Here is a 24,927-nt window from a genome sequence, read left to right as displayed (position 1 = left end):
TGGGAATAGCACCTCAAGATATTCCTGAATGAACATGTTTGGGCACCCTGTTCTTCATCAACCTAGTTTGGGCACCACCAAGCCAACTGTGAAGGGAAAGGAATCTTCAGAAATGTCAGTAACTCCCTCAGCACCCTCGGGGTTCTCCCCTGGATAAAGGAAGGAGGGAGGAAGTGGTCTACTTTGAAGGCAAAATCATTCCAGCCATAGAGTGTGACTTCAGTTTATATATATATATATATATATATATATATATATATATATATATATATATATTATATATGAGTACACTGTAGCTGTCTTCAGACACACCAGAGGAGGGCATTGGATCCCTTTACAGATGGTTGTGAGCCACCATGCGGTTGCTGGAAATTGAACTCAGGACCTTTGAAAGAGCAGTCAGTGCTCTTAACCACTGACCCATCTCTCCAGCCCACCTGTTGAGTTCTTTTTTTTTAAAGATTTTATTTATTTTATGTGAGTACACTGGTACACTGTTGCTGTCTTCATGCACACCAGAAGAGGGAATCAGATCTCATTACCAATGGTTGTGAGCCACCATGTGGTTGCTGGAAACTGAATTCAGAACCTCTAGGAAGAGCAGTCAGTGCTCTTAACCCCTGAGCCATCTCTCCAGCCCACCTGCTGAGTTCTTGAATCACATTTTCACCTACTATTCAGTGTGACTAATAAACAGATACTGTCCTCCCCACAGAGCAAAAGGAAAGGTGTCAGAATTGGAGAAAGTAACTTTTCTGGGGCAGACCCAGCATTTGCACCCCAGGTCTGGTGGTGATTATAGCCTTCTATCAAGAAAGTAGTGGTGGGCTGTGGGGATGACTTAGAAGCTAAGAGCGCTTGTGCAGGCACAGGACAGAGTTCAAATCCCTAGCAGTCACATCAAGGCCAAGCACAGTCCTAGGTATGCAGCAAGCCCACCTTTGGAAGGTGGCACCCAGGAGTTTGCTGACCAGTTAGCCTAGTCTAAATGGGGAGCCTCAGGTCCAGTGAGAGACTGCATCAAAAAATAGGACCCTGAGCTGGATGGCCCACACTTTTATCCCAAGAATCCGGAGGCAGAGGCAGTTGAATTTCTGCTGAGTTTTATGCCAGCCTGAACTACACAGTGAGTTCCAGCCAAAACTAGATAGTGAGGTACTATTTATTAAGGGAGGGAGGGAGGAAAGGAGGGAGGGAGGGAAAGAGAGAGAGAGAGAGAGAGAGAGAGAGAGAGAGAGAGAGAGAGAGAGAGAGAGAGGGGCTGAGACCATAGAAGACACCAAATGCAAATGCAAATGTCCTCTCTGGCCTTTTCCTCAGCCAGTAACACACAATAGATAGGTAGATAGGTAGATAGATAGGTGGATAGGTGGATGGATAGATAGATAGATAGATAAATGTAAATAACGAAATAACTAAGTAAATCTAACACCAGACTCGGTGCATGCCTTTATTCCCTGAATTTGGAATTTGGAGGCAGGAGGATCAGGAGTTGAAGGTACATAGATCATCTAAGGTCAGCCTGGGGTACATGAGAACTTATCTCTAAAAAAAAAATAGACGGAAAGGAGGAGAGAGAGAAGGAGAAAGCAGGGGCTGGATAGAGGTAAGAGGGAGTCAGCGGGAGAGAGGAGGCAAGCTTTGCTGTGCTGTCGACCCCGCCTTATTCACCACTCCGGAGAGAGGTGGCCGCTTAGGGAAGAAAGCGCACGCTTTGTTCCGGAGGGGAGGATTCGCGTCCCTGCTACGCGTCCCCAGCCCGTCAGCTTCCACGCTTGAACTGTATCACTCATCCCCACCGCCAGCGTCAAGCTTTGCTGGCGCAGGTCCCACGTCAATCCCTCCCGGCCCCGCCCTCTGCTCCGCGCGCGCATGCGTCGCGCAGGGGCGCCTTTTACGACGCTTCGGTCGCGGCGCTTGGCGGCCGGCGCGGAGTCGAGTGAGCTCCGGGTGAGCGGCGGGGCCGAGAGAGTCGGGGGTGACCCTGCGGGCCGCGTCGCCATGTCGCACGGCCACAGCCACGGCGGGGGCGGCTGTCGCTGCGCCGCCGAACGCGAGGAGCCGCCGGAGCAGCGCGGCCTGGCCTACGGGCTGTACCTGCGCATCGACCTGGAGCGACTGCAGTGCCTCAATGAGAGCCGCGAGGGCAGCGGCCGCGGCGTCTTCAAGCCGTGGGAGGAGCGGACCGACCGCTCTAAGGTGGGCGGCCCGGGCGGGTCCGGAGCCGCGGGGCCTCGCAGGGTAGCCAGACAGAGGAACTGAGGCCCAGAGGAGCAGTTGGGTGCGTCGCCTCCATTCCTAGGCGGCGAGGGCATGTGAGAGAGGAGAGCAGAGAAAACTGACTGCTTCTCCCTCTGACCATTGGTCCAAATGGCTGTTCGATCGCCTCTCCTGGCCTGGGGTCGGGATCTGTATTTCTAACCTGGAACCCAGACTCCTTTGAGAACCATTTGAAGGTTCCCCAGAAGGATACACATAAGCACTGGTCTTTGAGTTCGCAGCCCGGAAAACCCCTATTAGAATCCCTCTTGAGGGGTCATGATGATTAGAACACGGAGACTCAGCAGCTCCAAGCCATTAGGACCTGGGCGCGGGTTGGTGGTCCATTTGCATTGCGACCCAGCTAGTAGATAAAGGAGGCAAAATGCCCGAAATTGTGGGTTCTCAGCAGATATTTGTTGCTTTCTCCCCCTGTACCCCAGTTTGTTGAAAGTGATGCGGATGAAGAGCTTCTGTTTAATATTCCGTGAGTATCTCCTCGGCTCTTGCCTCAGGCAAACTAGGCTGTAGCCAGTTTTCTCATCAGATGGGTTCATTTATTGGCTATGTTAAGAGTGCACATCTGTTTCTAGAAGTGGGATGGATTCCTTTGGTGGGTTTGAGAAAAAAAGTATCATAGCTTTTTGTGTGTGTGACTGGAAACATGCATTTGTTGAATTGATAACCGAGGTAAATTTCTTGGAGTTGTGGAATGACAGGGTCTTGGAAAGGACCACAGGTGTCAGATGAGCCGACTGAGCTTAAGAGAGGCAAGGGTCTTGTCGGGGTCATACGGCTGCTCAGGGTTCCATCCCGGGTAGACAACCTTCTTTTTTGAATTCTGGCAGATTTACGGGCAATGTCAAGCTCAAAGGCATCATCATAATGGGAGAAGACGATGACTCACACCCTTCGGAGATGAGACTGTGAGTAGTAGCAAGGGCTGAGGCCCTGGGGAAACTCCTACTCAGCTTTCTTTTGGTATATTTTATTCCAGGGATTAGGGGGATGGCTCAGTGGATTAGAGGGCTTGCTGCATCAAGGGTGAGGATCAGGGTTCAAATCCCCAACACAAGTTAAAAACTGGTATGGTCACCATGCTGTGGACATTGGAGAGAGCAGAATTCCTTGGGCTCAATAGAGGTCAGCATAGCTCTAGGTTCAAAGAGAGACCCTGTCTCAGGGGAATGAGGTGAAGAGGGATAAAGGAGGATACTTGACGGCTACCTTTGACCTCTTTGTGCATCCCCCCCCCCCCCCACACAAATAGATTGGTCAAGCTGGCTGTGTCGGTACACACTTTAATCCTAGCACTCAGGAAGCTAAGGCAGGAGAATTGTTGTGAGTTCAATGGCTTGGCCTTGTTCTTAGTTACATTGAAATGCATGTATTGCTTCCTGAATTGATTATATAAGTGTGTGTGTGTGTGTGTGTGTGTGTGTGTGTGTGCGCGTGTGACACACACACACATCTTTATTTTTGAGACATGATCTTATGTCTTCTGAACTCCTACCTCCAAGTTATAGATATGTGCCACCATGCCCAGATGACTATTTCTTTTGAGACAGGTTCCCCTTGTGTAGCTCTGGCTGGCCTGGAACTTGTTATATAGACCAGGCTGTCCTGGAAGTCACAGAGATCTACCTTTCTCTGTATTCTGAGTGCTTCCCTGCCCAGTTGGTTTTCTTTTGTGTTTTATGGTGCTGGGGATAGAACACTGGGCCTCGTAAGTGCTAGGTAACTGCTCTACCATGAGCCTTGTCCCCAGCCCAGTTACTGTCTTAGTGTAAACATCCTTGGAGTCTGCTCCTCAGCTCTTCCACATGCTGACCGTATGAAGTCATCTTTGCAGTTGCTGTCGATGACTTTGTAGCTCCCTTAACCTAGCTGCAGGTCCCAAATGATCCTTATGGCTGCTCTTACTCTATACAGTTACCGTCTTTGCCCTGTTTTGCTAACGTGGGGTTGCTCTATTCGCCTCCGTGTGGCCTCAGCTAAGTTCCAGATCTGTTGTTGTCACCATTGGTAGTCCTCCCTTCTGGACAGTTTGCCTTTCTGAAAGAAGAGGAATCTGCTTTGTGAGTTCTGAGAAAACATTGAAAATTGTCAGGACAGGGCCAGGAGCCTCATAGCTCAGTCCTTGCCTGGCAGTCACAAGGACCTGAGTTATACCTCTGGCCTCCGGGTGAAAATGGTGATGAAATGTGCTTTGTAATAATCCCAGTCCTGGGAAACAGGAGACGGGAGCCCCTTGGGCTCACTGGTTAGACGGCTCTCAACTGACTGGTAAGCTCTAGGCCAATAAGATGCTGTTCAAGAGAGGTGGATGGCATTCAATCCAAGGTTGTCCTTTAGCTGCCACACAAGCACACAGACACACAGATACACACACACACACACACACTCTCTCTCTCTCTCTCTCTCTCTCTCTCTCTCTTAGTGGAGGGATAGCTCAGTGGTTAAATATACTGGCTGCTTTTCCATTCCCAGCACCCACCTGATGGCTCACAACCATGTCTTAACTCCAGTTCCAGGGGATCTGACACCCTCTTGTCCTCTGAGGGCACTGGATGCAAAGATGGGGTGCAGACATACATGCAGCAATCATATACATAAAACAATTGAAAGGAATGAAGGGACCAGAGAGAAGTGGTTCAGGGATTGAGAGCACTTAGTGGACGTAGAGGACAGAGGGTTGATTCCCAGCACACACATCAAGTGGCTCACAGTTGCCCATAGCTGCAGTTCCAGGGGACCCAACATCCTTTTCTGGTGTCCTTGGTCACCTGCATGCATGGGACACATAGGCATAAACCTACACAGGCACACACTTAGACACGTAACAAATCTTTAGAATATAGAAGCAGTATTTCATGCCTAGAACCCCAGCATTAGGAAGGCAAAGATAGGAGGACTGCTGAGAATTTAAGGCTAGTTGGGGCTCTCTACAGTCAGCTCCAGGCCAGCCTGGGATACGGAATGACACCCTGTTATAAGAAAATATCTGTAAAAGTTTTAAAATAATAAGATTTTCAATCTGGGACTAAGGTTGTGTAGCTCAGTGGTAGGAAGCTTAGCATGCATGTGTGAGTTCCCAGGTCCCGTCCCTGTCACTCTTGGAGAGGACCAAAGTTCATTCCCCATACCCACATTGGATGGCTCACAATCATCTGTAACTCCAGCTCCAAGGTATCAGACACCCTCTGCTGGCCTCCTTGGTTACACACACCTGTGTGGTGCTGACCCACATAGGAGCACACATAAATAAAAATAATAAAAATAAATCTTTAAAAGCATATCTCTGTGTTGAATCATTTGAAGGAAAGTAGATGTTTACCTGATAATTTTGATACTTTTTGGATACTAAGTTACTGCTGGAGTGGCTTGGAGTGGCTGCTGTCTCCCTGTAGCTCTCCGTTAAGAGTACCAGCTGTGGGGTTGGGGATTTAGCTCAGTGGTAGAGCGCTTGCCTACAAGGCCCTGGGTTCGGTCCCCAGCTCCGAAAAAGAAAAAAAAAAAAAAAGAAAAGAAAAGAAAAGAAGAGAAAAGAGTACCAGCTGTGGCTCAAAGTGAGTTCATTTTCATGCTCTATCCTTAGGAGCTGCTCCATGACTTGCAGACAGTGTTTATCTCTATGCTTTGATTTGTCTTACGGATATGAGTGTATGCGTGTAAATGTGTATGTGCAATGACCTGTAGTGGTCAGAAGAGGGTTCTGGACCCCCTGGAACCTGAGTTACAGGTGGTTGTGAACCACCATGTGGGACTGGGAACCCAAACTGATTGCTCTTAACCTCTGAGACATAGTCCCTTGATGTATGCCCCCCATCCCCCACCCCCCATCCCCCGGGTTTCTCTGTGTAGCCCTGGCTGTCCTGGAATTCACTCAGAACTCAGAGATCCATCCACCTGCGTCTGCCTCCTGAGTGCCGGAAATCGAAAGTATGTGCCACCATGCTATGCCTGATAGGGGTTTTTTTTGTTTGTTTTTGTTTTTGTTTTTGTTTTTTTGGTTCTTTTTTTTTTTTCCCCTCTTCGGAGCTGGGGACCGAACCCAGGGCCTTGCGCTTCCTAGGCAAGCGCTCTACCACTGAGCTAAATCCCCACCCCCTTGTTTTTGTTCTTTTTTTGGGTTTGTTTTTGTTTTGTTGTTTTGAGACCAGGCCTCACATAACAGTCTCTAACTCACTGTGTAGCTGAAGCAGACCTTGAACTCCTGATCCTCCTGTTTTCATTGCTCAGGTGTACTACTGTGCCTGAGAAGCTTTTCCTAAGGCTTTGTTTTTTTTTGTTGTTTTTTTTTTTTTTTCCAGAGGGGATCTTATTCTGTCACACACACTGGCCTCAAACACAGGGCTGTGTTCCTGTGCCAGTCTTCTGCAGGCGGACATTGCTCACTGTGCCTGGTGATCAGTTGTTAACCACAGTTGCCCTCCTGTCCTGCGGGTGCTTGCTAGAGGGTGTTCCTTCTCCCTAGCTGCATCTTGCCCAGTTAGTTGGCGTCTTCCTCTGTGCTCACACCTCTCTGGCTCCAGTCGTTGCTTCTCTGCTCTTGTGTCATGACGTCAGCTTGTTTAGCTTCTGGGTGTGTGAGAGCGTGCAGCAGTGCACTGTGTTTAGTGTGAGAGTGTGCAGCAGTGCGCTGTGTTTACTGTGTGAGAGTGTGCAGCAGTGCGCTGTGTTTAGTGTGTGTGAGTGTGCAGCAGTGCGCTCTGTTTAGTGTGAGTGTGCAGCAGTGTGCTGTGTTTACTGTGTGAGAGTGTGCAGCAGTGCGCTGTGTTTACTGTGTGTGAGTGTGCAGCAGTGCGCTGTGTTTACTGTGTGAGAGTGTGCAGCAGTGCGCTGTGTTTACTGTGTGAGAGTGTGCAGCAGTGCGCTGTGTTTACTGTGTGAGAGTGTGCAGCAGTGCGCTGTGTTTACTGTGTGAGAGTGTGCAGCAGTGCACTGTGTTTACTGTGTGAGAGTGTGCAGCAGTGCGCTGTGTTTACTGTGTGAGAGTGTGCAGCAGTGCGCTGTGTTTACTGTGTGAGAGTGTGCAGCAGTGCGCTGTGTTTACTGTGTGAGAGTGTGCAGCAGTGCGCTGTGTTTACTGTGTGAGAGTGTGCAGCAGTGCACTGTGTTTACTGTGTGAGAGTGTGCAGCAGTGCGCTGTTTACTGTGTGAGAGTGTGCAGCAGTGCGCTGTGTTTAGTGTGTGTGAGTGTGCAGCAGTGCGCTCTGTTTAGTGTGAGTGTGCAGCAGTGTGCTGTGTTTACTGTGTGAGAGTGTGCAGCAGTGCTCTGTGTTTACTGTGTGTGAGTGTGCAGCAGTGCGCTGTGTTTACTGTGTGAGAGTGTGCAGCAGTGCGCTGTGTTTACTGTGTGTGAGTGTGCAGCAGTGCGCTGTGTTTACTGTGTGAGAGTGTGCAGCAGTGCGCTGTGTTTACTGTGTGTGAGTGTGCAGCAGTGCTCTGTGTTTACTGTGTGTGAGTGTGCAGCAGTGCGCTGTGTTTAGTGTGTGAGTGTGCAGCAGTGCGCTGTGTTTAGCGTATTTCACTTAACGCCGTGTCCTCTAAGCTTGTCTACATTGCATCATGGACGGGTTTTATCCTTTTGTACTGAATAGGTCCCATAGCGTGCTCAGGTCACGTTCTCTATCCATTCATCTGTTGATAGGACTGAGGTGAGTCTGTTGGACATGGTGACTAGCGCCATGATCAGCAGCAGATGGCAGTAGGCGTGCAGATGTCTCTCCCAGATTGGTTTCCTTCCTTGGGGTATTTACCCAGTAAGGGAATTGTTAGCTCGTATGGTAGTTCTATTTCCTGTTTGGTTGGCTTTTGTTTGTTTCCTGTTGTCTTTTTGGCAGTAACTATTCTGAGAGGGTAAGATGAAAGGTGGCCATGGTTTAGGTCTGCATCTTCTTGGTTAGTGACTGAACGTTTTTCATATTCCTGTTGGCTTCTCGTAGTTTCCTTACGGAGTTCTGAGACAGGCATAACCCACACCGACCTTGGCCTCGGCTCTTCCTGGCCCTGCCTCTGTGCTAGGATTGCAGGAATGTGTCGTCACAGTCAGCTTGCCTGTCTTCTGAGAAGTTTTCAGATCCTCTAATCAGACTGTGTGCTCCTTTGTGCTTCAGCTGAGGTCCCTACATGCTTTGGACATTGTTTACCCGTGTGGGTGTGGCTTGCGTGCACTTCCTGTTCGTCTGTAAATCGAGCATGGGCTTTAACTACAGCGCTGCCCTGCCTCATAACTCATAACGCCGCGTGAGTGCTCTCCATCATTACCTGCTGCGGATGGATAGTCTGCAGACACACTTTGAAGCAAACACTCTCCTCAGATGACACACATCTCCCTTCCTTTGTGGGTGTGTTACTAAAACCCCGGAGTGACGTGGCACCAGGTGCTGCAGACCGTGTTAGCTGTTGGTGCTGTCGATGGGTTTTTAAAAAATATTTTCTTGGGGCTGGAGAGATGGCTCAGCGGTTAAGAGCACTGACTGCTCTTCCAGAGGTCCTGAGTTCAAAATCCCAGCAACCACATGGTGGCTCACAACCATCTGTAATGAGATCTGATGCCCTCTTCTGGTGTGTCTGAAGACAGCTACAGTGTACTCATAATAAATAAATAAATCTTTAAAAAAAAATATTTTCTTTACTCGCAGTTTTTGTTAACTTTCCAGAGCCTTTTATGAGTTTGTGGTCTTCTGTGTACCCTTTTTGAAATGGAAACCCCCAACTGTAGTATTTTAAGAAATACTGCTGGGCATGGTGGCACAGGCCTTTTCTTCCAGCATTTGAAGGCAGAGGCAGATGGATCTCTGCGTTCAGGGCCAGCCTGGTCTACCTAGCAAGTTCTAGGACAACCAAGGCTACATAATGGAGAGACCCTGTGTCCAAAAAAAGAAAAGAGAAGAGAAGAAAAAAGGGAAAGAAATAAAATAGGATGTTGTTCCAATGACTTGGACACAGAGCCCGCTTGAGTGTGAGCTGCCTGATCTTTCTCTTAACTGCGTCTGAGGTATTTTGCCGAGGTACGCATTTTCCACAAGTAAAGCTGCTTTAGTGCTGCACGTCTCGGTGTGGGCTGAATGCGCTGAGTTCATTCTTCTCTGCCCAGTCCCTGCTCGTGACCCAGGATCCCAAACCACTTGAAGATTTGCTGGATTGGGCTGCAGTTCCTCGCTTTTTTGTTGATTCTCCCTCCCAATCTTCTCTCTCTTTTTTCAAGGTGGGATTTGGGATCTTGCTCTGTTTCCCGGTACCCCGAATGAACTCTGACCAAGGGTTCCTCCTGCTTGGGTCTCCCTTGTCCCTCGAGAGGCCGCATTCTGCTCTGTAGTTGGCCTAAGGATGATTATATGTAAATGCCAGGAGAGCACCATTCTGCCCTAGCTTTGATCTTTCGATGGAACTGAGACTAGTTGAACCATCAGCGGGGAGTTTTAAACCCTGAAACATCTAATAATGCATATTCCTTGACATTTCTTCTTCTTTTTTCTCCCCTCAGGTACAAGAACATTCCACAGATGTCATTTGATGATACAGAAAGGGAGCCAGACCAGACCTTTAGTCTGAACCGAGATATCACAGGAGAATTAGAGTATGCTACAAAGTAAGCATGGACATGTCCTCGTCTGCCTTTCCTTCATTCATTCTGGAGACAGGGCCTTGGTCTATAGCCCAGCCAGTCTTGAGCTTGGTCCTCCCACATCTGGCTCCCCAGAGTGCACGCTGCCTGCGCGTGGCTTTTCTTCACTTGCAGGGAGCACGCAGCGGGGAGCTTGCCTCTGTGTTTTGGCCAGTGTCCTGCTCTCTGAGCACTGGAAACGAGTTAAAACAGCAGAGAAAGCTTGATCCTTGGCAGAGATCAATGCACATCATGAACTCGTTGACTTGGAAGTATTGGGCTGTCCTGGGTGAGCAGCCAGCCATTGAGAAAGGTGTTTGCAGGATTCAGACTCCGTCACCTGCGTCCACCCAGTCCCTTCTTTTTTTAAGATTTATTTTGTGTATGTGAGGACATTACAGATGGTTGCGAGCCACCATGTGGTTGCTGGGAATTGAACTCCGGACCTCTGGAAGAGCAGTCAGTGAGCCATCTCCAGCCTGCTTGTCTGCCTGCCTTCTTTCTTTCTTTCTTTTTCCAGACAGTCTTGCTCTATATTCCTGGCTGGACTAGAATTCACTTGTAGACCAGACTGACATTAAACTTGTAATTCCTCTGCCTCTGCCTTCTGGGTATAGTGATGGCATATGCCACATTCCAGGCATGTGGCTTATTCGTCTCTCTGTCCTTTTGCCTCAGGTCCAACAGGTGCTTAGTACCTGGTTAGTTGCTGCTCTGAGGGAAACGGGCAAGGAAGGTCAGGTGTCCTGATACTTGCCTGGGAGTTGGGACTGAACTGTTGTCCTCCCTGATGGCGAGATGCATCCCATGTGGTAACCTGTGTCTTCTCTTCCATCCTCTAGAATTTCTCGGTTTTCCAATGTCTATCATCTTTCCATTCATATTTCAAAAAACTTTGGAGCGGATACCACGAAGATCTTTTATATTGGCCTGAGGGGAGAGTGGACTGAGGTAAGAGATTGGTAAACGTGTGTCTCTACCATGGTGCAGACAGGCCGAGGACAGGAACAAGTGAGGGACTGGCTGCTCTGTCTGTTCATGTCCCTTTGGTTTTGTTTGTTTTGTGACAGGCTGTCATTTTATGGCCGCAGGTGGCCTAGCTCTCATTCTGTAGACCAGTCTTGCCCGGGTCTCACGGTCCACGGCCTCTGCTTCCTCAGTGCCTGGCTTCTTTAGATGTTATCAAAGCGTTCTTTAGTGGATGGGCTATAAGTCCTCTTCTCTTTTTATTATACTGTATTTCCTGTATATGTGTGTGTAGACAGTTATATGTGTGTATGTGTGTGTAGACGGTTATATGTGTGTATGTGTGTGTAGACGGTTATATGTGTGTATGTGTATTTTGCTACAGGGCTCTCTTGCTTAGCACACAGGAGGCCATGGGTTGCACCCGTCACACGTTCTTGACAGTCTCTGGTTCTGGGCACCAGCAGATGCTCTTAGACAGGTTCCTGTTCTCACCTGGATTTTCTCAGCTGCTGGGAATCCTTGAGAGTGGATGGAGGTCTTTGCTGGCTTCTCAGGACTAAAGGCAGAGGAAACTTCAGACAGGACACGAGGCAGGGGACCTGACGAAGGACTGCTGCGGTGTGTGTGTTCTTCAGTGGTCACTGACCTCAGCTCTACCTTTCCTTGTAGCTTCGCCGGCATGAGGTGACCATCTGCAACTATGAAGCGTCAGCCAACCCAGCAGACCACCGGGTGCATCAGGTCACCCCACAGACACATTTCATTTCTTAAGGGCCACCAGGGCTCCCTCAGATGCGCATTAGTGAAGATGTGCGGCCACCTGCTGGGGAGGACAGAGGCTGCTCCAGCGAGAGTTGGATTTGCCTGCCGCAGCCGTGGTCCGGCTTTGTCTTGGGGTTGCTACAGGAACCTGGCCTGTGGAACCGCCTCACCACCGGGAGCGGTGCGGGTGCCAAGGGACAGCCTCTCTAAGGCACTGTAGACCTGGGTCTTAGGCTGGGTGGCATCTGACAGTCATGAATAATGCTCACTTTCCTAGTCTGGCCATGGATCCCAAGTATCTTCTCACTTGTGGCAGATTTCTTGTGTGGTTTGTCCTTTTTAAAAAAGGAAGCTTCCTCAGCTGTAGGAAACCTTCCGAAACCTGAGTTTTGTGTTTGAATTAGCCATCAGGAGGATCTCCAACGAGAAACACACGTCCCTGCTTGCTGCTCCTCCTGTCACTGCTTAGCATTTGTGTCCGGGTGCCCAGCTGGTGTCATATCACACACAAGTGTCCCATGACTGGTTGGAAAGGAAGGAATCTCCTGTAGGTGACACTTGGGGAAGGCCTTTCACACTGTCTAGCCAAATAGTTGGGAGAACATGGAGTCCTTTCTGTGTGGGTGACCTGTGTGGGGTAAGATTGAGACCTGGTAAAAATTCCCCTCGGGACCTCCTTGGTGTTTACTTGCTTCTACTCGTGTTGTAAACCCAGTGCTGGAGTCTGAAGACCCTGCTCCTTCTGTTCATGGCTTTCATTCACTGTGTGACTAATGAGCTTCCTAATAAATCCTTAGAGACTAACGTCTGTCTTGTCTTCAGTGCTCTCGGTAGTACTGTGAGACTTCCGTCTCACCAGGAACTGAACTGGGCTTGAATCTTGTTTTCTTAGGTAGATCAGGAACGTTACAATTTAATAAACACTATATACCAGTTCCTCCGGGAAGGGTCCAGCCTAATTCTGGACAATATGGTAGAAACATCCCTACCTCTGCATTGTGTGAAAAGGATGCTGGGGTTAGAGATCGAAGTTCCATTTCTCATGAGGGGGAGTAACTTAGGGAATACCGTGTAGAAACAAAGAGGCTGTGGGCTGGACAGATGGCTTGTTAGTTAAGAGCGTTCACTGCTCTTCCAGAGGACCCGAGTTGGCCTCAACCTGCATGGCAGCTCAGTACCTACTGTTAATTCTAGCTCCAGGGGATCAGATGCTCTCTCCTGGCCTCCGTCAACATTTCATCACATGGTACCCGGACCTCACTTGCAGGTGAAACAACCATACGCAAACAATAATCTTAAACATGGGAGAGGTTCTGGAGGCACCACGAGAAGGGCGGGCAGAGACAGATACTGAGAGCAGTTGCTTCATGGTGAACACAGTGCACTTGGCAAGACTTCCGGTGGCTGAAAGCATCCAGGACCCCACTTTTTTCAGAAAGTAGGAAGAGCAAATGCTGAATCTGGAGAATTCTCTGAAGAACACTCATCCTTGTCAGGAGGATGTTGCCCACTTTCTCCCGATCTTGAAAAATGGTCTTTGGCTTTTAAGCCTTGTTGGGAATCAAAGTTCTGAAGTAAATAGAACGTGCACTCAGACTCTCTCCAACCTGTTTTCAGGAAAATTCTAGAAAGGCTAGTGTCAGGGTGTAGCTCCCTGGGACAGTACCTGTCTAGCATGTTCATGGCCTGGGATGGGTTCCTAGCATCAAGATAAAGGCCATTTAAGGTTTTTGGATTAAGAGGAAAAGTAAAGTTAGCCTCAAAATAGCCGTGGAGATGGCTCTGTGGGTAAAAGTGTTTGCTGCTCAAACCTGACAGTCGGAGTTGGGAATCCCAGAGTCCAGTTGAAAAGCCACAGGCCATGTCTATAATCCCAGTGAGCTAGGCAGAGACAGGGCATTCCCCTCGAAGCACTTGGGCCAGCTTGGCTGGAGTACACAATGCGACAGCAAACCAGAGACTGCCTCAGTAACAAAGTGCGGGGCATGGTGGTTCATGTCTGTGTTCCCAGACCTTGAGAGGCAGAGGCAGGTACAACATCTCTGTAAGCTGAAGGCCAGGCCGGTCTACAGAGCAAGGTCTCAGGACTGGTGTCTTGGGTTTGCTCTCTGACATGTGATCAGCACAGGGACGCATAGCATTCATAGGAAGCACCCAATACATCAAGAAATTAGCCTGTTTGTTCCACTAATAGATGCACACAGGTAGCTCCTGGAACTGAGCCTGGAGACTTGACACATCTCTTGCCAAAGTGCCACTGTGGCTCATGAAGAGAATACAGGAGGAGCTGTTGTTTCATCCGCAGACCAATCCAGCAGGATCCTGCGGGAAACGGGTTTGCTGTGTTGCTTTCTTCTCGTTTTATCCCTTCTTTTGTGACACCCGCTTCTAGGTCTTTGGCTTGCCTTGATCCCCATATTTTAAGCGTCATCCCCATGACCTGAATACAAGAATAAGCTGCTTCTCTGTCTGGAGGGAAGTGTTTCTGTTGATGGTCTAAGCTTGTGTTGCTTTGAGTTCTCAGGGGAAAAGCAAAACAAAAAATTAGTGTAGGTTAAGCTGGAAAAATGAGTCCTCCGCAGCTAAGGGACCCCTGTGACTCATTTCCTGTTTTCGGATCCCTAAAGGTTCTCTCCAATTCAATCCTTCAGTTCAGCTAGTCTCTCAGCCTGGACTCCAAGCCCAATTTCCACTTTACCAGTGTGACTCAGTGGTGACCAGATGAAGCCCTTTTGTTCTTAGTTCCAGCTGGTGGCATTTTGTGCAACCTGCAAGGCATCACTTGTCAAGGACAGTGTCAAGCCAACCCTGCCAGTGTACCAGTATCCTGATACGGCCTACATACTTTCCCAGGGTCCTTCTTCAAGTGGTTAATGCCTCACACTGTGATTTTACAGTGTTCAAAGCAAGTTTACGTGGCCTCACTGGAGCCTAACTGCAAAGTTATGAAATAGCAGGTGGTTATTATCATTTTATAGCTGAGGAAGCCGGTCAGGAAAGGCAGATTACAGTGTAATCTTGAGGTTGCTATTTATTTACTTCCTTTCCCCAAGCCTTAGTTTCCTCATCTTTAAAGATAAGAGTGGAAGACGGGGTGATCTCAGGTCTTCAGGTCAGGGTGTATAATGCCATCCAAGATCCCGTGAAACTGAGATCAAATTGAAAAACAGTATGGAGGGCGAAGAAGGAGAAAGATGAACAAGGAGAAAGAGCTAAAGTACAACAGGAGGCGTGAAGCTAAAAGCATTCACCAGTTTTGTGAGGGAAGCCAAACTCTGAAGACACAGTGTTCCACTAAAGTAACCATTTTTCTACATATGCACACGATAGATACTGCGGACTAGAGACATAAGCAATAAAATGTAATAAAACAAGACAGTGGTGACCATCCAAGACCACACCTGGAAGTGTGCCCTGCCCCATGGGTGTGGGAAGACGGCCAACTTTATGCTTAAGAATACTGAGGAATGCCTCTCCTCCAGGACGGAGGTCCACCAGGAGGACTTGGCTGGTAGGACATATGGGAAATCCCGTGCCATGTCCAGACGCTGTAGGTGGCAGCGTCGCATCACAGGGAGTGGTCCCACTGTGGGCAACATGGCAGCTTCTACCCTGGAAAGCTGGACTCGCTTCCGGGTTCCGTACTGTTGGCCGGGCTACTTCCGGCAGCAGGATGGCTGGGTTCCCGGGACTCGAACGGAAGTTCCGGCGGGGGCGGCCGAGGGGGAAGAGTGTGTGTCTGTGCGGGAGAAAGGGGAGAATCGCCCGAACGGTCGCGGAAGCTCCTGGGAGTGAGGTACCCAGGCGATCGCGCAGCGAGGCTGTGAGGGTCCCGGGGCGGCCGCGGGGAGTGGCTGGAGGGCGCTGTCCAGTTCTGGGACGGCCGGGCCAGGGGCTGCGCGCGTGGCGGGAGAGCGGCCGCGCGCTGGGCTGTGGGAGACCCCATTGTGGGGCGGAGGCTTACCAGGGTCAATGCCCCTTTGTGGGCAGGTGCGAGCCGTGGGACAGGGCAGCAAATGCCACTGTAGGGATGTAATGACCCTGGATCAGAACCCAAGTTCCCACTGTGGAGAATGGGAGACGACGGGTCATCATCCTTTGGAGAGTGGGATCCGGGTGGAGGTGGGAGTCCCCAGAGCCTAGCAGGAAGGGTATCCTAGCTTAGGGTGTCAAGAGCATTCCCTGTGGGGAGGGGAACCCCAGAGTCAGAGGTGTGGAAAGAGGCTGTGTGATCATCCTACGGTGAGGAGGGGCAGTCGGGGTCAGAGCTGGAGGGTGGGAGCCTGAGGGAGGGCGGGGCGCCCTTAAGACACTTCTGAGGCAGGTAGCGGAAGCTTCCGGAGTTTGGAGGCTGCTAAGGATGGGGAGGGGCCAGGCAGCTTGATAGTCTTTTGTGTTGGGAGTCCCAACACCTGTTCATTTGGGGACCCATTTGAAGTCAGTGACAGCAGCAACAGCAGGTAGCCCTGTGGAGGTGGGAAAGCCTGGCGCACCAGGCTGTGGTGGAGGATGGCAGAAAGGAGTTGTTAGGCTCTCGTGGGACATGGGTGACTTCCAGAGGCCCTGGGAATTTCTTACTGAACCAGGCTGCTGTGAAGACCGGATAGGGGTTGGATAGGAGGGAGGAGAGAAGGAAGGAGAAGATGGAATGTAAGTGGGACTGAAAGCCTGTTTTTAGCGGTTTTCCTCCATCTCTCTTTAGGGCAGGACTTAGGAAAGAGGGGTTCCAGGAAAGGGATTTCTGGGACCTTGGAAGGATGCAGTTAGCACTCGGAGACTTACAGAGGGCAGGCTGCAGGAAACGCCCTGCCTTCCCTTAACCCTCACCCTTTACATTTCCAGCCCCTAAACCCTGTACCAGCCTTTGGCTTTGAGGTTGGGTCAGAAACCAGGCGTGCCGGTTCTAGACCCAGAGGATGGCTGCCCTGCTTCTCAGTCTTGGGATGGAGTCAGCTTACTTTCTTTTCTCCTTTCTTTCTTTCTTTCTTTCTTTCTTTCTTTCTTTCTTTCTTCCTTCCTTCCTTCCTTCCTTCCTTCCTTTCTTCCTTTCTTTCTTTCTTTCTTTTTTTAAAGATTTTATTTATTTTATATATAAGTACACTGTAGCTGTCTTCAGACACACCAGAGGAGGAGGACATCAGATCCCATTACAGATGGTTGTGAGCCACCATGTGGTTGCTGGGATTTGAACTCAGGACCTCTGGAAGAGCAGTTCATGCTCTTAACCACTGAGCCATCTCTCCAGCCCTCTTTCTTTCTTTCTTAAAATTTATGTTTTATGCATATTGGTTTTGTGTCTGCATTTATGTCTTTATGAGGGTGTCAGATCCCCTGGAACAGGAGTTACAGACAGTTGTGAGCTGCCGTGTGGTTGCTGGGAATTGAACCTAGGTCGTCAGGAAGAGCAGCCAGTGCTCTTAACCGCTGAGCCATCTCCAGTTCTCTGGGGCTAACTTTCTACCCCTCTGCCTGAGATTCCTTTCTGCCTTTGTTTCCTCTCTGCTCAGAATTGAACCCCTGGTACTGTGTGAGGCCGATGGCCTGGGCGGGCTTCTTAGTCCAGGAGGTGTCACTCGTCTGACTTTGCTTTTGACCTCCCACCTTCTCTTGTGCAGGCCCAGCCTGCAGGAAGCCCTGCAGTGTATGTGTGGTAACAACATGTCTGTGCCCCTGCTCACCGACGCAGCCACCGTGTCCGGAGCTGAGCGGGAAACGGCCGCGGTAAGGGGCCCGCAAGTGGTGCTGTGGGCAGTGTGGGAAACATGAAGGTGGCTGTCTGAGAACAGCATAGCCTGAAGCTAGGAGGGGTTAATAATCTCTTGGCGCTCCCTCCCCCTACTCCTTGGCTTCCCCCAAGTCTGAGGGGATGGGGGGTGGGTGAGCTGGAGTTGGAGGTCTAAAGGGGGACCTTCCCGTCCCACTTCTGACTTTTTCCCCCAGGTTATTTTTTTACATGGACTTGGAGACACAGGGTGAGTGAGATGAGGGGCGGGTGTCCCTCCATCGGGTAGGGCTGGAGGGCCATTGTCCTACACCATCGACTCTTCTTCCTTCCCACAGGCACAGCTGGGCTGACGCCCTCTCCACCATCCGGCTTCCTCATGTCAAGTACATCTGTCCCCATGCGTGAGTGTCACCCCAGCTGGAGAGGAGTGTCGGGGGTGTCCTCTAGTCCTAGGCCTGTTCTCTTCATCAGCTGCCTCCTGGGGCTTAGGCTTAAAGCAGTCGGGCCATGTCAGTCTTAGCTCTAGGAGCCCTAGGAATGGGCTCCAGTTCCGCTTTCTACCCCTAAGGCTTCCTAGACCCAAGACAGCTTAAAAGGAGCCTTGCTTCCCCAAGTACTCACCCGGAGCTGGACCCCGGAGCTGGGCCTTGGTCTCTGCTTCTCCATCATTACCGCTGATGCCCCAACCCCAGCCTCCAGCCCCACGTGGCAGGTTGCCTGGCAACACTTGAAACACAGGGCCTGCCTGCTGGGAGGGGCTCCCAAGGGCAGATCTGCCCATTCCCTGGCTCTACTGATGCTGCCTTATCTCTCCTGAGACCTTTCCACCTTCCCTCCCCAGGCCCAGGATTCCTGTGACACTCAACATGAAGATGGTAATGCCCTCCTGGTGAGTTTGGGGATGAGATGGAAACTTGGGCAGCTGCAGGGGCTGCCGTGAGCTTCCAACAGCTACTGCCTCTGCTTGCCCAGGTTTGACCTGATGGGGCTGAGTCCAGATGCCCCAGAGGATGAAGCCGGCATCAAGAAGGCCGCAGAGAACAGTAAGGCCCCAGCTCTCCCACTGCGTTCCCTCCCCTTCCCCCTTCCCAAAGCACCGGGCAGTGCCCACCTGCTCCCTTCAAGCCTCCAGCAGTCTCCTTCACCCGGTCATACCCTCCCCCCCAGTCAAGGCTTTGATTGAACACGAGATGAAGAACGGGATTCCTGCCAACCGAATCGTCCTGGGTGGCTTTTCGCAGGTGAGGTGAGGGGGAGGGGAGGTGTGTGTGTGTGTGTGTGTGTGTGTGTGTGTGTGTGTGTGTGTGTGTCCGTCTTTCCTGACCTGTCATTCTCTTCTCCCAGGGTGGGGCCCTGTCCCTCTATACAGCACTTACCTGCCCCCACCCTCTGGCCGGCATCGTGGCTTTGAGCTGCTGGCTGCCTCTGCACCGGAACTTCCCCCAAGTGAGTATCCTCCCAGGGCCCTCCTCTCTCTTCCGAGGGTCCCTGTGGCTTGGGCACCATGCTGCATGTGGCACTGACCCTGTCCTGGCAATTCTGTCTGGCCCACAGGCAGCCAATGGCAGTGCCAAGGACCTGGCCATCCTTCAATGCCACGGCGAGCTGGACCCCATGGTACCTGTTCGGTTTGGGGCCCTGACAGCTGAGAAGCTCCGGACAGTTGTCACACCTGCCAGGGTCCAGTTTAAGACATACCCAGGTGTCATGCACAGCTCCTGTCCTCAGGTCAGTGGAGATAACCTACTCCTGTGCGCCCCCTCCTCCTCCCATCGTGGGACCTCACAATCTCCCTCCATCCCAGGAGATGGCAGCTGTAAAGGAATTTCTGGAGAAACTTCTGCCTCCGGTCTAACTAGCTGCTGGCTCCCATCGTGGTCCCCAGCTCACAGGGGACCCAGCAAGCAAGGATCTGAGCCGGTCGAGCCCCTGTCCCTTCTCTTCCTACCCTATTCTCTTCCCACAGGCCTCTGGGGCAGGTCGCCGAGGCTGGCCAGGCCTTCCTGCTGGCCTCGGTCATCTGGAAGTCAGCAGCAGGGGTGGGCTGCTCTCTTACCCCACTTCCCCAGAGGCGGGCCCCAGCAGCAGTATTGGAGGGGCTGAAGGCAGCGGGAGAAAGGGGCCCAGCTGCTGACCCGCTCACTCAGGACCTCACCCACTAGCCCCGCTTTGGGCCCCCTCCTGTGACCTCAGGGTTTGGCCCATGGGGCCCTCAGGGGCCCCTTCCCCCGTGATTCTGCCCGGATAATCGTCTCTCCTGCCTCACTGCAGCTGCTTCTGTCACGAATGTGTCCATGGCCCCGGGGCCCTTGCTGCTGTAGGCTGCCTGCTGCTGGGCAGGCTGGTCAGTGAGGAGGTAGAGTCCCTCAGGGGCCTCCCCTCAGCCCCTCCCCACAGAGGGGCTGGGCCCTGCCTCCCCATGGCCCTTTCTTGCAGGCCTGGAGCCTGCAGGGCTGGATTGAGGTTCAAGGGCCCCCAATTCCCTGCTGTCTCACCCCCCATTATGTCCCCCCTTAGGGCCAGGGAGGTGGTGGGGGAGGAGTTGTGTCTTGTCTTCTGTCTTCATGTGGTTTTGGGTGTTTTTCTTGTTTTGTCCTGGATTCCGATAAAATTAAAGAAATTGCTTCAACTCTCAGGGCCGCCTTATGTAGTACAGAGTTAACTATCTGTGAGAATCCGCCTCTTGATAAGAAGACATTTTTATTTTAAATACTTTGGAAAGCTCAATCTTAGCTGTATAAGTTAGTGCCTGAGGGAGGCTTTGGTCCCAGACCCCCTGGCCTCCACAAGGCTCTGGGGATCACATGAGCTGCTGGACTCTGGGGAAAATAGGCTGGAAGGACCCAGACTCCTTTCTGGTCAGTAGAACCAGAGGTCTCCTGCCGGGAGGGCTGAGAGACAGCTGGCCTTTGAGGTAGGGTGGCCTCAGCGCATGAGGGTGTAGGGTCCTGTGGCGGCTGCAAAGCAGGTAGCTGCTCTTTTCTGGTCCGTGGTAAGGAGAGCCTCAGGCCTGCGCCCCAAAGCCTGAAGGGTTCTGCTTCTGCCAGCGCCACAGATCTTCACCTGCGCAGACGTGGACAGTCAGAGCTTGCCTGAGGACAGCCTGACCAGTAGCCCTTACACCTATTCCCGCCCACCCTCTGCTGGGTTGGGCAGACACTCACACATCCTGTCCAGCCCCAAGGCTGCTGTCCAGCCCAGCTCCTCATGGGCCAGGCTAGGGTTGGCATAACAGGCCGCCACATCGCCTTCCCGCCGTGCCACCACCTTGTACGGGATCTGCAAGGGAGGTAGTGCATACTCAGCTGACCAGGCCCTGGGCCCCAGGAACCACAGACGAGCTGTGTCCTAGGCACTGACGTGCAAGGTGGCAGGAGGAGACGGCTGTACTGGGGTACCTATTGCGTGGGTGGGGCCTACCTTCTTCCCTGAGGCCTTCTCCATGGCTTGGACCATCTGCAGGACCGAATAGCCTGTGCCCGTGCCCAGGTTGTAGATCTGCCCAAGAGAACAGATGTTGAACGGAGTCTCCTTCACCCTGTGCGCTCCCTTCACCCTGTATTCCAACCGTTTCCTCCCTGAATTCCCTACCCGGCAACCACACTGCTCCTTCAGCTTCTTCAAGGCTGCTATATGGCCCTTGGCCAGATCCACCACATGAATGTAATCCCTCACACCTGTAGAGGAAGTGCTCACATGGGAAGTTTGTCCTCCTCCCCCCCTTTCCATTCCCATTTCCCTCCTTACCCCGACTCCTAGGCTCACCTGTCCCATCCTCCGTAGCGTAGTCATCACCAAAGACATTCAGGGCCTCTCGTCGCCCGATTGCCACCTAGGGCAGAGGTCAGGTCAACTTCCGAGGCCTGGCATCGATGGTAAACTGAGACACCCCACCCCCACCCCGGGTTGCCCCGCTACCTGGGAGACATAGGGCATGAGGTTGTTGGGGATACCCTGAGGATCTTCGCCGATGCGGCCAGAGGCATGGGCGCCTATGGGGTTGAAGTACCGAAGCAGCACAGCGTTCCAGGCCTGCGTGGTACAGGTCCGATGGTGGAGCCGGGGCGCACGGAGTGAGTCCCAACTCCACCCACGGCCGTCTACCTCCCTGTGTTTGTCCTGTGTTCTCTACCAATGAGCAAGGGATGGTGCCTGCGTACCAGCTGCTGAGACCTTGGGCAGCCTCTGTGTCCTTGTCCCGAGAGTGCCCGAGATGCCAATTCTGGCCTTAAGGGGGGCAGTGAACAGAGCGAAGAGTGGGGCGAGGGGTCCTCACCGTGTCTGCCCGGCACAGGTCCTGGATCATCTCTTCAATGAAGAACTTGGACTTGCCGTAGGGGTTGGTACAGCCCCCGGTGGGGTGGGCCTCGTCCAGAGGCAGGTACTGGGGGTTCCCATACACGGTGGCTGAGCTGCTGAAGACCAGACTCTTCACCCCATGGGCCCTCATGATCTGGCCGTGGAGGGGAGGGTCAGTGGCCTGTGCCTCACGGGTAAGTCCCACTTGTTACCCCACCCGAGGAGGGTGGAGCTGAGGCGAAGGGCATCAGTTACAGAGAGAGAAACAGGCTGGGGGGTAAAGAAAGGCATGTGTCCGAGATAGTCCAGCTTGGGTCCTCTCTGACTCTCGCACACAGGCCCTTACTGTGGCCAGCATGCCAGACAGCCTGGGGCCCAGCTGGGGTCTGTGTCCCCTTCCCCTTACCTCCAGGAGCTGGATGGTCCCTGTTAGGTTAACTCTGTAGTAATCCAGAGGCTTCTGCACTGACTCGCCCACAGCCTTGAGCCCAGCAAAGTGGATGACAGCCTTAAAATTGTGCTGCAGGGGTAAAGCCAGGGTCGGGGGATGCTGTGCGGGACTTGGCGATGCTGCTCCTACCGGCTAAGCAGCATCTGCCCCAAACTCACAAAGATCTGCCTACCCCTGCCTCCCAAGTGCTGGGTTTAAAGGTGTGGTCTAAATTCCTAGCTAGTACCTACCTTCTTTTTTTTTTTTTTTCTTTTTTTTTTTTTTTCCTTTTCTTTTTTTTTCGGAGCTGGGGACGGAATCCAGGGCCTTGCGTTTGCTAGGCAAGCGCTCTACCACTGAGCTAAATCCCCAACCCCCTTTTTTTTTTTTTTTTTTTTTTAAGATTTATTTATTTATTTAATGTTCATGAGTACCCTGTCGCTGTCTTCAGACACCAGAAGAGAGCATCAGATCCCATTACAGATGGTTGTGAGCCACCACGTGGCTGCTGGGAATTGAACTCAGGACCTCTGGAAGGGGTCAGTGCTCTTAACCACTGCTCCAGCCCAGCACTTACCTTCTTAAAGAGGTGCTGTAGGGCTGCCTGGTCCAAGATGTCCATCTCCTCAAACTCCACAGAGCGGCCTGTCAGCTCCTGGACCCGGCGCAGGCTCTCAGGCATGGAGTCTTCTCCTGGTGGGGCACGCGGAAGCGTTCAACATTAGAAAAGTGGGTCCTGTATCCAACCCCTCCAGAAACCACCACTCACTCATCCCCATCCAGCTCCACTCACCACGAATGGAATTGTGGAAGTTGTCGATGACCACAGGCGAGTAGCCCGCCTCCAGCAGCTCCAACACTGTGTGGCTACCGATGTAGCCAGCCCCGCCCGTGACGAGCACCTTCTCCTCCATGGCGCCTGCGTAGAAGACAGAGTTTCAGAGGTGGCTGAGGCTGTCGGTCAGGGCCTCACTCCAGCTAGATGCTGGACCCTTCACTTCATCTCGGAGGATTCAGTGGTGACCCTAGTTTAAGGAGCGGCTCCAGAATGAGTCCTGGGTCTAACTAGATAACTATCAGATTCTGGCCGTAGGGGCCGATGTTTCGAACCCTCTCCAGGCCACAGTTTTCATCTCTAGAACTAATTATTACACACACACCATGTATTAGGAAGTCCCAACGAAGCGATTTAAAGGTCTGCCACTTGTATACGTAGGAGTCAGACACACCATCTTGTCTAGTTCCTGTTGACATAGGGAGTTTTGAAGACCCACCCTTCCTGCCTCCATGTCTGGAGAATGGGCAGTCTCAGACAGAAGAACGTGGCTTCAGGATGGGAGGCTAGGATTCAACCAAGGGGCCTGTCCCTGTAAACTAAGGTCTTTTCCCAGGAGAAAAAGGTCCCTGGGTTTGATGACTAATACCTAGTCTCCAACAACTGTCCCGAGAACGATCAGTTGGGAGGAAGCAGTAAAAACACCAAACGGCTTCAAGGGTGGGGTCCTTAGCCAAGAAGGCTGTGCCTAGTTCTGAGGCTGCAGTACCAACAGCCCTGGAGTGGGTAGGGCTTCACCCCATCCTGGGGCAGCCAATAGCTCAGCTTTGGCTCAGCTGGGTCACTCCTGGCTTGAAGCAACAGATCCCGCCCAACTAGGGCAGCACGGAGTCGTGTCGACGTGGATTTGGCCTCGCACTCCACTGCCAGGTGTGCATCCCCACCCTAAGCAAACTGCTGGGCGGACAGGAAGGAAATCCACACACTGAGGCCTTTCATTCTCACGTCCTGGCTCGCTGCCGTCTTTCTCCAAGCTGCCTCAAGTTTCTGCTGAGGTTATTCTGCTGCAACCCACTGCACTGCATCCAAGTGCGTCCAGGAATCACTACCCCGCACTTGTGCGTTATTTTCCCAACATCTGGATGAGGCAGGTACTAGCTAGCATTTGGTACTAGGATCAGAGCCTGAATGCAGTCACTGGTCTGGGGTCACACAGCAGTAAGAACCGCCTGAGTGAGATCCCCGGTCTCTACAGTTCCCGCATTGCTCGAGGACGCGGTGAAGCGGGCGCTGAGGGGGCCCTGGAGGCAGAAAGGCTGCTCTGAGGTCGCTCCGCTCCCGACTAGGGGGTGACCTTGGTCAGCAGTCCCCTCCACAGTTTTCGTGGTCTGTACAAGGGAGGAGAGCGGGTGCTGACTTTCAACACCACGGGCGAGGCGGAGCTTAGCTCTGGACTTCGGTTCTGAGCTGGGACTCGGGAAGCGGGGCCCCGAATGAATGGGCTTGGGTGGCCCCCACTATGGCTATGGAAAACACGAGCAGAAGGGGTGAGCCTGGCCCTGTTCCGAACACGAACCGACCCTCCTGGAACTCCCTCGCTCCCCACCAACCACTGGCCCTTCCGAGCTCACTAAGCCCTTCATTCTACCAGTCGAACCTGCAGAGGATCCAGCGCAGACTCCAGGCACCGCCTCCCGCGACCAGCGCAGCGGCTCCTTTAAGACCTGACAGCCCAGCCTGACCCCGCCTCCTCCACGCCCTCCAGGAAACGTGTGTACTCGGTTGCCCACTCTACGGCGGCCCTGGAGGGACAAATGGCTTGCACAGGCTTTAAGCGACTGCGCAGTGCGTTTCCATTGAGGGCGGAAATGAGGGGTACGGACCCCATCCGGTGACCGGCGGGCTGCGGAGGAGAAACCCGGTCAAGACTGGGGTCTTCCTAGTCCCCAGCCCTGACAGCTGCGTCTCTCCACTTTGGGCCATTGTTTCCCCCGTACGTGTCAAATCCTTTGTCGGGCTGCTCTAATTGGAAGGCATAGCTGGCCCGGGCTGCGACCTGGATCCAAGTCCACCTGGGAACAAACCAGGATGGGGAA

General features: G+C 52.2%; 3 protein-coding genes across 10 annotated transcripts; 2 read left to right on the top strand and 1 right to left on the bottom strand.

The window, feature by feature from the left end:
- Positions 1 to 1,909: 1,909 nt before the first annotated feature.
- Positions 1,910 to 12,406, top strand: Pithd1 (PITH domain containing 1). Its single transcript, NM_001399521.1, has 6 exons — positions 1,910 to 2,199; positions 2,703 to 2,746; positions 3,108 to 3,185; positions 9,752 to 9,856; positions 10,714 to 10,822; positions 11,510 to 12,406. Exons 1-6 carry the CDS (start codon positions 2,002 to 2,004, stop codon positions 11,609 to 11,611), a joined length of 636 nt encoding a protein of 211 aa, NP_001386450.1. The 5' UTR covers positions 1,910 to 2,001; the 3' UTR covers positions 11,612 to 12,406.
- Positions 12,407 to 15,242: 2,836 nt separating this feature from the next.
- Positions 15,243 to 19,962, top strand: Lypla2 (lysophospholipase 2). 4 transcript variants are annotated; one of them, XM_063288480.1, is made up of 10 exons: positions 15,315 to 15,425; positions 17,218 to 17,323; positions 17,543 to 17,574; positions 17,663 to 17,728; positions 18,169 to 18,216; positions 18,300 to 18,370; positions 18,495 to 18,568; positions 18,672 to 18,773; positions 18,882 to 19,055; positions 19,132 to 19,962. In XM_063288480.1, exons 2-10 carry the CDS (start codon positions 17,246 to 17,248, stop codon positions 19,180 to 19,182), a joined length of 696 nt encoding a protein of 231 aa, XP_063144550.1. In that variant the 5' UTR covers positions 15,315 to 15,425; positions 17,218 to 17,245; the 3' UTR covers positions 19,183 to 19,962. The 4 variants fall into 4 exon arrangements, with proteins under 4 accessions (XP_063144548.1, XP_063144550.1, NP_112632.1 ...); NM_031342.2 differs by having other exon boundaries at positions 15,339 to 15,398; positions 19,132 to 19,935; XM_063288478.1 differs by having other exon boundaries at positions 15,243 to 15,398; positions 18,882 to 19,962.
- A 46-nt stretch (positions 19,963 to 20,008) lies between these two features.
- On the bottom strand, positions 20,009 to 24,515 carry Gale (UDP-galactose-4-epimerase). Of its 5 annotated transcripts, none has more exons than XM_006239134.5 (11): positions 23,481 to 23,835; positions 22,850 to 22,975; positions 22,634 to 22,749; positions 22,033 to 22,146; positions 21,604 to 21,780; positions 21,246 to 21,359; positions 21,093 to 21,159; positions 20,919 to 21,004; positions 20,748 to 20,825; positions 20,492 to 20,606; positions 20,009 to 20,390 (listed from the first exon to the last, which is right to left on the bottom strand). In XM_006239134.5, exons 2-11 carry the CDS (start codon positions 22,968 to 22,970, stop codon positions 20,332 to 20,334), a joined length of 1,047 nt encoding a protein of 348 aa, XP_006239196.1. In that variant the 5' UTR covers positions 22,971 to 22,975; positions 23,481 to 23,835; the 3' UTR covers positions 20,009 to 20,331. The 5 variants fall into 5 exon arrangements, with proteins under 5 accessions (XP_006239196.1, XP_038965061.1, XP_038965062.1 ...); XM_039109133.2 differs by lacking the exon at positions 23,481 to 23,835 and adding an exon at positions 23,217 to 23,372; NM_080783.2 differs by lacking the exon at positions 23,481 to 23,835 and adding an exon at positions 24,489 to 24,515 and having other exon boundaries at positions 20,011 to 20,390.
- Between the last annotated feature and the right edge of the window lie 412 nt (positions 24,516 to 24,927).

Source organism: Rattus norvegicus, chromosome 5 (assembly GCF_036323735.1).
Source record: "Rattus norvegicus strain BN/NHsdMcwi chromosome 5, GRCr8, whole genome shotgun sequence".
Taxonomy (NCBI): Eukaryota; Metazoa; Chordata; class Mammalia; order Rodentia; family Muridae; genus Rattus; species Rattus norvegicus.
The sequence above is the reverse complement of the archived record's forward strand: the minus strand, read 5'-3'. Positions and strand labels throughout refer to the sequence as shown.

Excerpts from the sequence above, each read along its gene's own strand:
- Lypla2 (XM_063288478.1), top strand. The coding sequence starts at position 17,246 with ATGTGTGGTAACAACATGTCTGTGCCCCTGCTCACCGACGCAGCCACC. Across the intron at positions 17,575-17,662 it reads CATGGACTTGGAGACACAGG|GCACAGCTGGGCTGACGCCC; the intron begins GTGAGTGAGATG and ends TCCTTCCCACAG. Across the intron at positions 18,774-18,881 it reads TGCACCGGAACTTCCCCCAA|GCAGCCAATGGCAGTGCCAA; the intron begins GTGAGTATCCTC and ends TCTGGCCCACAG.
- Pithd1 (NM_001399521.1), top strand. The coding sequence starts at position 2,002 with ATGTCGCACGGCCACAGCCACGGCGGGGGCGGCTGTCGCTGCGCCGCC. Across the intron at positions 2,200-2,702 it reads AGCGGACCGACCGCTCTAAG|TTTGTTGAAAGTGATGCGGA; the intron begins GTGGGCGGCCCG and ends CCTGTACCCCAG. Across the intron at positions 9,857-10,713 it reads GAATTAGAGTATGCTACAAA|AATTTCTCGGTTTTCCAATG; the intron begins GTAAGCATGGAC and ends TCCATCCTCTAG.
- Gale (XM_039109133.2), bottom strand. The coding sequence starts at position 23,310 with ATGTCAACAGGAACTAGACAAGATGGTGTGTCTGACTCCTACGTATAC. Across the intron at positions 21,781-22,032 it reads GGACCATCCAGCTCCTGGAG|ATCATGAGGGCCCATGGGGT; the intron begins GTAAGGGGAAGG and ends CTCCACGGCCAG. Across the intron at positions 21,360-21,603 it reads ACCTGTGCCGGGCAGACACG|GCCTGGAACGCTGTGCTGCT; the intron begins GTGAGGACCCCT and ends TGTACCACGCAG.